Below are 9,284 nucleotides of genomic sequence, written 5' to 3' on the forward strand. Positions count from 1 at the left end.
CCAAAACTGGTAATTTATTTAAGAAAGCTTCATTTACTTGGCTTATAATGTTTTAAATTCCCTTAACATAGATAGTATAAATGACACTGAATTATCCACATTCTTGTACCTAAGCTTTAGGAAAGGGAAAGCTAATAATATACTAAGAAGAAACTAAGCTGGTTGAAACACTAAGGATAAACTAGTGAGATCCTGTTTTCACCAAGTTTTTATATTCTCAGAGAAAAGTTACAAGGTTAAACAACAGATCATTTCATCATTAACAGACAAAACAAAACAGAAAACTTTCAAGCATCCAAAGGTTAAACTAGCAGAATGGAGAGATGAGAAAACTCTCTGAAGGATCTCTATAATTACTTACAGAGCTGCAGCACCAGAGATGATTTCAATCAACTCTTTTGTGATGACAGCCTGGCGGGTGCGGTTGAATGTCAAAGTCAGTTTATCAATCATCTCAGCTACAAATAAGACAAAAATAGAAAACAAAATCTAAAACTAGAAAAACATATATTATTAATGAACTCATTAATAGATGTACGTTGCTTAATTAAAAAATATGAGAGGAAATTGAGTTAAGGTATGTCTGCTCTTGTTAGGGTACACTGGTATAACGTAACTGGCCTTTCAAAAAATTTTATGGAAATGATTTTACATCTTCTACAGGATATTTTTTCAAAATATTTGCAAACCTACTACTTTCTCAAGTAAGAGAATATTTCCCTACAAGGCAGAAAATATTAGATTTCTAATTTTTTAGGTAAGCAAATTCAGGGAAAGAGTAACTAGACAAAATACTTATAGCATCAGTGGCAGAGCCCAGGACTAGATCCTAACTCTCTTGCTTCCTGGTCTATTTAAAGAATGTTATTATTTTTGATGCTAGGGTCTTCATGCTTTTCTCAGCAACAGTTCTCAGAAAAGATGTATTATGTGCTTACATGCATTCTTTTTTTAAAAAAAAAATTTACTGTGATTTGGGTGAACGTTTACAGAGCAAGTTAATTTCCCATACAGCAGTCCATACAAAATTTTTTTCATGACATTCCCCACAATCTTACATGCATTCTTGCTAGCATTGTCCATAGCTGTCATCCTTGCACTTTGCTCACTAGTGGTGGACTCCTTTAGAGAGTAGTAGATGATGTTTGCCAGATTGTATTCTTGGTAATTCTGCAGCACATCAGCATCAATATCATCATAGATACTCATGCTTTCTGTTAAAACAAATGATAAATTTCTTTGAAGTTATAAGGAACAAAGATTGATTTAATCAAAAACAGCCTGCTAATGTTAAACACAATTAAAAAGTAAAAATCAATGTAAATAGGGTAAAAGAATCTGTTCTAATAGACTACACCAGATTTCCAGCAAAATGTGTAAATAAAATATTTGATATCTTACTTCTACTGTTTAGAAAAATAAGGAAGCTAACATTTAAATAACTTTACAAATTTCACGGGTATGAAGTCCTCTGGATAGCACCTAGCAGAGTGCCATACCCCACCCCCCAAAAAAACTCACTGCAGTCGAGTCAATTTTACTCATAGGGACCCCTCCTTGGGTTTCTGAGGTGGTATCTCTACGGAAACAGATTGCCTAATCTTCCTTCTGAGGAGTGGCTGGTGGGTTTGAACCACCAGCCTTCTGGTTAGCAGTCAAATGTCTTAGGCAGTATGCTACCAGAGCTCCTGAAGAGTGCCATAGAAAGCCAGCCAGCAAATGCTTTTTTTAAAAATAAAAAAGAAAGAAAGAAAAAACAAAAACCAGTATAGTGTCATACAAAAATCCCAATTTATTCATTTGCTTATTGGGGAAATCTGAAGATGCTAGTTTGGTAAATGAGTGAGGGAAACTTTTCTAAGCCTATGAAAGAACAGGAGAATTAGAAGCTGGTATGAATTTTAGTTTTTATGCTGTAGAAATTTATCAGCACTAGGGTCAAGTTTTAGTACTGTTCATAAAGCTTAAGATGCTATTGGGTATAACCAAACCACTAAGAAAGAAAGAACATTACTAAATAAAAGCTATGGCATGCTATTGACTGTTAGAGGCATGCCAATTACAGAGGCATTAAAATGTAAAAGAGCATACATGCAGTCCCCAGGTTATGGATGTCCAACTTAGGCAACTCCTAAACCCACTGCCATCAAATTGATTCCAACTCTTAGTGACCCTATGGAACAGAGTAGAACTACCCAATAGGGTGGTTTCCAAGGCTATAAATCCTTATGGAAGCAGACTGCCTCATCTTCCTCCTGCAGAGTAGCTGGTGGGTTTGAATAGCTGACATTCTGGTTAGCAGCCAAGTGCTTTAACCACTGTACCACCAGAGCTCTTGCCCTTTAAAGTAGCACTTCTGTCATCACCAGTGAAGCAAAATAGGAACAGAATGGAATTTTTATAATTTGGGCGATTTGTCATGGTAACTAGAACAGGAGAAATTACAGGTCAAAGCCCTGGAACTGGAGACTGGGAAGAGGCATAGTGAGCCCTCTCAGGAGCCTGATATATGAGATTTGATTATTGGTAGGACTGTGGAGAGCCACATACATTCAAAGCAGCATGGTCGGCCACCATCTTTGAGCAGGGCACTGCTATCTTTGAAATCTGGCTTTAATGTTAGGCAAATTTGCCCTCACTTTGAACAGACTGAACCAACCCCTACTTGCAAAAAATTTTTCATCACAATCACCTCCACTCACCTCACCTGGAGCTTTTAAATCACACAAAAGGCTTCAAGCCTTTTCTTGCATTAAAGTAAGGCTAAATAAGAACCCACCAGCCACTCCTCGGAAGGAAGGTTGGGCAATCCTACTTCTGTAGTGATACTGCCTCGGAAACCCAAGGAGGGGTAGCTATGAGTCGGGTTTGACTCGAGGGCACATAACAACAACAACAAATAAGAACCATATGCATCTGTTCCAACTGACCTACAAATTCTTAAAGACACAGTTAGGAATGGATTTTGTTCATAAGCTCAGGTCTGCCTGTACATGTTAGAATATATGAAATATGGACTAGAGAAAGGGAAGCAGCCTTAGAAAAATGAAATCTATTTCAGAATATTATTTTTGGATGTTTCAGTCAGCAATGATGATTTTGTATCAAACAATAAAACAAGGAAACTGAGTGGGTCAAGATAAATCAGTTAAGAACACTGTTTAGAGCTTCTAATTGTAATTAGGTAAAATTCCCTTATATAGATTGCAACATGTCTAATCATGATCCTCAACATATATTTATTTTTTCAATCAAAGAAGGAATGGATTAAGATTTGATAAGCATCAAATGAACTAAGAAAGCACAACAGCCCAGATCATCTTCCTACTAAATGGAACACCATAACAAACGATATTTTGGTTAATGTACAAATCTCTTCTCTGTACAAGCAAAAATACCCGTCACACAAAGACTGCTTACCAGCACTTTCAATGGTATTAAGGGAAAATATGGGCTTTTCATCTGTCTTATAGGAGATGACAGACCTAGAAATGACAAAAGCAAATGTGATTTTCAAAATAAGTTTTATTTAAACTGTTAAGTAGACATTTACTTATTTAAAAATAAACAATTCAGTTCATGATCATAAAAAAGCTTTTCTTTTTAAAATTTACCTTACCTGAATCGATTAAAGATGATAGATCCTTCATCAAATTCATATCCAGAATTTAATAATTCAAGGGCAATAACTGACGCATCTCCAAAAGTAGGGGGTTTCCTTCCCACTTCTTTGAATGTCACCAGAAACTGGTCAGAATGAGTCCTTCAAGAAAATCAAGAGAGCACATAAAAACAAAACACTTGTGGCTTAAAGAACATAGGTTGTTAAGAAGGATAAACATTATCACCATGGGTGAAATCTGGGGGTGAGGGGGCTCCCTGAATTAAGTTGTTCCATACATTATCATGCTTGTTCCCTTCCCTCAGTACCAACAAAGAACTGAGGACTAAAAATGAGGCATTTCTTTTTTTATATTTCTCTTAGTTTTTCTCCTTCCAATCTGAATTAACTATTGCTTATTTCTAGTATTTCCAGGCTGTGATACAAAACCCAAACTCACTGCTGTCAAGTTGGATCTGACTCATAGTGACCACTCCTTGGGTTTCCAAGGTGGTATTACTACGGAAGTAGATTGCCTAACCTTCCTTCTGAGGAGTGGTTGGTGGGGTTTGAACCACCAACTTTCTGGTTAGCAGCCAAATGCCTTAGGCACTATGCCACCAGAGCGCCCTCCTAAAACTTCTCATTGATTAATGCCAATACCATTTGATATTCTCACTGTATTCAATTTATGGTTTGGAGGAAGGAGAAGCAAAAGACAAGCAGAAAAGAAGGAAATTGATATTGTAATATATTCTGTAAAGAACAAATGTGAAACAAAAATTGCTCTGTGAGTATAAACCAGATAATTAAAAATGCCACCTTGGTTAAAAACCCTATTAAAGAAACTTCCATTATACATGGTTGCCCCCTTTAAAATATAAATATATATTTAAATTACCTATGAAGTATGCCCCTGATTTTATCACCAACTCCAACAAGCATAACTTCTTTTCCGGCTGCTGTGAGCGTGGCCACCTCACTTTTCATCTGTTTAGCAATTGAGGAATGAATAGCACCACAAAGTCCTCGATCTGAGGATACACCAATAATGAGGTGTTTCTTCTGGCCTTCAGGCACCTTAATATCAGCTTTTTCATAGAGAGCTTAAAAACAAAAAGAATTTTTTTAAGTAAACGATTAACACTAAATACAGAAAGAATCCAATAAACAGCAACAACAGAAGAAACAAAACAACCCAGAAACAACCTAACTTACAAAAGTTGGTTGTTTTCAAAATGATATATTTACATATAGGTGGCATTTGATTACTATAATCACACTTATATGTACCCACATACCTTGATACGACTCTAGTCTAAAGAATATAAATGTCCAGTATGCAAACAAATGAACAGGCTGTGTGTGTGTGTGTGTGTGTGTGTTGCTACATGCCATCGAGTCAGACCCCACTCATAGTGATCCCTCCTTAGGTTTCCGAGGCATTTATCACTATGGAAGTAGATTGCCCAACCTTCCTTCTGAAGAGTGGCTGGTGGGTTTGAACTGCCAGCCTTCTGGTTAGCAGTCAAGTGCCTTAGGGACTACGCTACCAGAGCTCCTATATATACATATATATGTATACACATATATATACGAGCCGTTTATATAATCTATATATCAAGCTCTTATAAAACTTTTGTACTTTAATGGATGCCACTTTATTTTGGGGATTACTTTAACAACCTCATTTTGTTGGTCTGGTCCTCCAAGAAGCAAAGGCCAAGGCAGGATTAAATGTGCAAGGAATTTTCTAGGCAAAATGCCTCTGAGAAGAAAAAAAGGAAGGAAGCCAGGAGCGACTAAGAGAACCTTTAAACCATGATCCAAGATCCATGGGAAGAAGGGAGAACTAAAAGGTTGGGTGGATGTTTCCTAGACCACTGTACAGTTTAAGGGAAATTTGGCAAGGCTACTTGGGAGTCCCCAAGCCAAAACTGCAAATCAGAGAAGCCCTATATCTTCCAAGAACAGGCCTGCCTTAGTGTCCCTGCAGTGCTTAGTCACTGGCTGGGAGCAGTTCATTGGAAATGTGGCCTGGGCACAGTGATGGATTTCAGCACCTGGCACCAATTATGCTCCTGTAGTTACAAAGTGAAACTTCATGGCTGCCATATCCATCCACTTCAATAAAATTCTAGGTATTATTCAGAGTGGTGCAGTGAATCCCAAATTTCAATACCCGAGGAACCCTCCCCTCCCCATGAAAACGCAGAGGGAAATAAATATTCAACCCTAACGCTGGGGGAATGGGGAGAACTAACATTTCCTTAAGTCTCTTTTTATGTGAGTTTTATATTATATAGCATATAATATGTTTTAAATTTTTAAATATTAAACAATATTAGCCACTTAATATCTAATAGTATTTTTAGTTTGAAGGCCATAGAAACTGACTGGTGGCATTGACTTAATTTCCATCATTATGCCACAAATACGTAGGTAATCAAAGTTCTTTTATTAAATAAACAATTTTGTGGTTATCCAAGAAAAGTGATAGTGAAATCAAAGCAAAATGAATGATAGTGAAAACAAACAATAGTGAAATGATTTTTCTTTTTCATATATACAGTCTAAAGGGTAATATTTAAAGAAACATTTTCTTTCCCATAGGTGACCAATTAAGTAAGGAAATTCAGCATGTAGGAGATTACCAAACCAAAAAAAAAAACAAACTTAGTGCCATCAAGTTGATTCTACTAATAGTGACCTTATAGGACAGAGTAGCATTGCCTCATAGGGTTTCTAAGGCTATAAATCTTTACAGATGCAGTCTGTCTCATCCTTCTCCTGTGGAGTAGGTCTGAACCACCAATCTTCTGGTTAGCAGCCAAGTATTTAACCACAGCACCACCAGGGCTCCTTGTAGGAGATTACAAGAACATACATTGAGTGCCCACTTTTCCACTCATTCTACATTTGCTAGGTACCTAAGGATACAATTATGAATAAGATATAGTCCTAAATATTCTGAAAATTATTGTCCTAGACTCTAGGCGAGAGATACGAGTCAACTAATCAACCAACATTTACCGAACCACCAACTATGTGCTTAGAATTATGCTAGGCACAGAATGAGACTCATGAGGGTTGGAGCTGATAAGGATTGCTAAAACCTAGTCTATCAACTCTTCTCTATACCAGTTAGGTAAAACTAAATACAGTGTTTTTAAAGCAGAGTCATTTCAACAGAGGCCTTATACTCATCATCATTTTCTCATAGTAAACTTTCTTAAGAGGTGTAAATGCATGTTAAAAAACATGGAGGAACAAAAGAAAATTGCACAAGGCAATTCTACATCCAATACATAAGTATGTTATTACATAGGTATATGAACAGACAGATAACATACAGATATATATTATTTCTGATTTGGAAATAAATAAATTTTGCTGTCTTCTAAAGTTGATGCCTAAACATTCCACTTTTGCATTATGTTGGTAAGAACAATCTTTCTGTAGTCTGCATTCATTCATGCATTTATTGAACACCTACTATGAGTGTTACTAAGTCCCTGTCCATAAGCAGCTTACATTCTAGTGGGATAGTTGAAAAACAAAACAAGAAGGACATAATCATATCATGTCCCCCTCTGTGACATATTTGAGTATTAAAAAATACAGAGAGATATAATGAAAGTATATTAAGTAATGAAAGGGGATAATTTGGGATCAGTAGTTTGAGAAGGCCTTCCAAGGAGGTAGTATTTGAATAGAAACCTAAATGAAGTGAAACAGAAAGCCCTGAGACTATTGGGGGCAGAAGCATTCTAAGCAAGGGAAAGAAAAAGCAAGTGCAGCAGTATGAGCAAGGGGAGGAGTGGAAGGCAATGAGGTCAGAGGCTGTCAGGTACAGGATCATGTACAGGCTTACAACTCATTTAATTAATTGCCATCGAGTTGATTCTGACTCATAGCGACCACATATACAACACAGGAAAACTGCACCACAGGGCTTCTAAAACTTTAAATCTTTATGGAAGCAGAGTGGCATGTCTTTCTCCTGTGAAGTAGGTGCTGAGTTCGAACTCCTGACCCTCTGGTTAGCAGCCAAGTGGTTAACCAAGGTTCCGCAGGCTTGTAAGCAATGATAAAAAATTATATTCTAATTGTAAAGGAAAGCTGTTAAAAATATTTTTGGCACAGAAGGAGCACCATCTGCTTCTTGACTTAAAAAGATCATTCTGGCTGCAGGGTGGAGAAAAGACATTAGGGGAACAAGAGCAGAAGAAAGGACACCAGTGAAAAGGTTAAAATAGCACTGAGCAGCAGTGAAGTACTTAAGACGGAACCAAACCTTGAAATGTGGATGCCCCTGAGTTGAGATTACTGAGGTTGAGTGGTGGGTAAATGGGGGTTCACTATATGATTTCCTTCACTTTCATTTTTGTGCAGGATTTTCAACCATATAAAGTTTAAAAAAATATTTAGGTAGCCTTAAATCAGTATGAGACAGAATGATGATGGAAAAGTTCAGAGAGAGAATATAATTACAGTTAAAAATTTTTTTTTCAGTTCTTCAGTTTTATTTTTCCAGTATAATTTCACTATTTTATTTCCAAGATCAATTCATAATGAAGTAAGTGTTGCAAATGGTTAACAGATTCAGCTGCTAACCAAAAGGCTGGTGGCTTGAGTCCTACCAGAAGCAGCTCAGAGGAAGGCCTGGTGATCTACTACTGAAAAATCAGTTACTGAAAACCCTACGGAGCACAGTTCTACTCTGCCACACATGGGGTCACTGTGAGTCAGAACTAACTTGACAGTAATTGGTACTGGTACCATGTCACATCTCTTCTCCAATAACTAGACTGACCAAGACTATAATACATAAAGTTACAAAGGAAAAATGTCTTCATACTTTTAAAAGGATAATAGGGATGAAGCATCTTAAAATGAAAGTTTTCAGTTTTTTTTTCTTGTTTCTACATCATTCAGATTCTTAAAACATCATTACGAGGCATACTTATGACAATAGTCAACATCCATTGTACGGTACCACCTTTCACCACCCACTTCCATCGTGCAATCCCAAAATATCACCACATAACAAGGTAACAGAATGAAACCAAGCACTTACATCTGATGCACTACATTTCTAAGTTCTTTTGATAGTATATTTAATACTCTAGGAAAATTCCAGAATGTTTTAAAAGCCAATTTAGTCACTTTATAAGTGGTTAACACATGGGCTCTGATGCCAAACCATGTAGGTTTAAAAGGGGCTCTTCTTCTATATGTGACCTTGTGAGCTCTGGTGGCGTAGTGCCTAAGGCATCTGACTGCTAACCAGAAGGCTGGTGGTTTAAACCCACCAGCCGCTCCTCAGAAGGAAGACTGAGCAATCTACTTCTGTAGAGGTACCGCCTTGGAAATCCAAGGAGGGTTCGCTATGAGTCGGATCCAACTCGATGGCAGTGAGTTTGGTTTTTTGGTTTTTGGTGTATGTGACCTTAGACAAGTTTCTTACCCTCTATGTGAGTTTTCCTCATCTGTAAAGCAGAGGTTAAAGAAGTTCCTACCTCAAAATAGGGCTGCTATGAAATTAAATGAATACATGTAAAGCACTCAAAATACATCTGGCATCACTGTAAGTGCTTGTTGTTGTTATGTGCTGTCGAGTCCAACCCGACTCATAGCGACCCCTCCTTGGGTTTCCGAGGCAGTATCACTATGGAAGTAG

At 37.2% G+C, this 9,284-nt stretch overlaps 1 protein-coding gene across 1 annotated transcript in view; it reads right to left on the minus strand.

Moving 5' to 3' along the window:
- Positions 1–357: 357 nt before the first annotated feature.
- ATP5F1C (ATP synthase F1 subunit gamma) overlaps positions 358–9,284 on the minus strand; it is a 9,877-nt gene continuing 950 nt past the window's right edge. The window contains exons 3-7 of the mRNA XM_007935446.2: positions 4,503–4,707; positions 3,620–3,763; positions 3,421–3,485; positions 1,059–1,214; positions 358–458 (exon numbers count right to left, since the gene is read on the minus strand). Of these exons, the coding sequence (XP_007933637.1) occupies positions 358–458; positions 1,059–1,214; positions 3,421–3,485; positions 3,620–3,763; positions 4,503–4,707 (671 nt within the window). The remainder of the gene's footprint in view (positions 459–1,058; positions 1,215–3,420; positions 3,486–3,619; positions 3,764–4,502; positions 4,708–9,284) is intronic.

This window comes from Orycteropus afer, unplaced genomic scaffold, assembly GCF_000298275.1.
Source record: "Orycteropus afer afer isolate SDZICR_OR568_19922 unplaced genomic scaffold, OryAfe1.0 scaffold00028, whole genome shotgun sequence".
Taxonomy (NCBI): Eukaryota; Metazoa; Chordata; class Mammalia; order Tubulidentata; family Orycteropodidae; genus Orycteropus; species Orycteropus afer.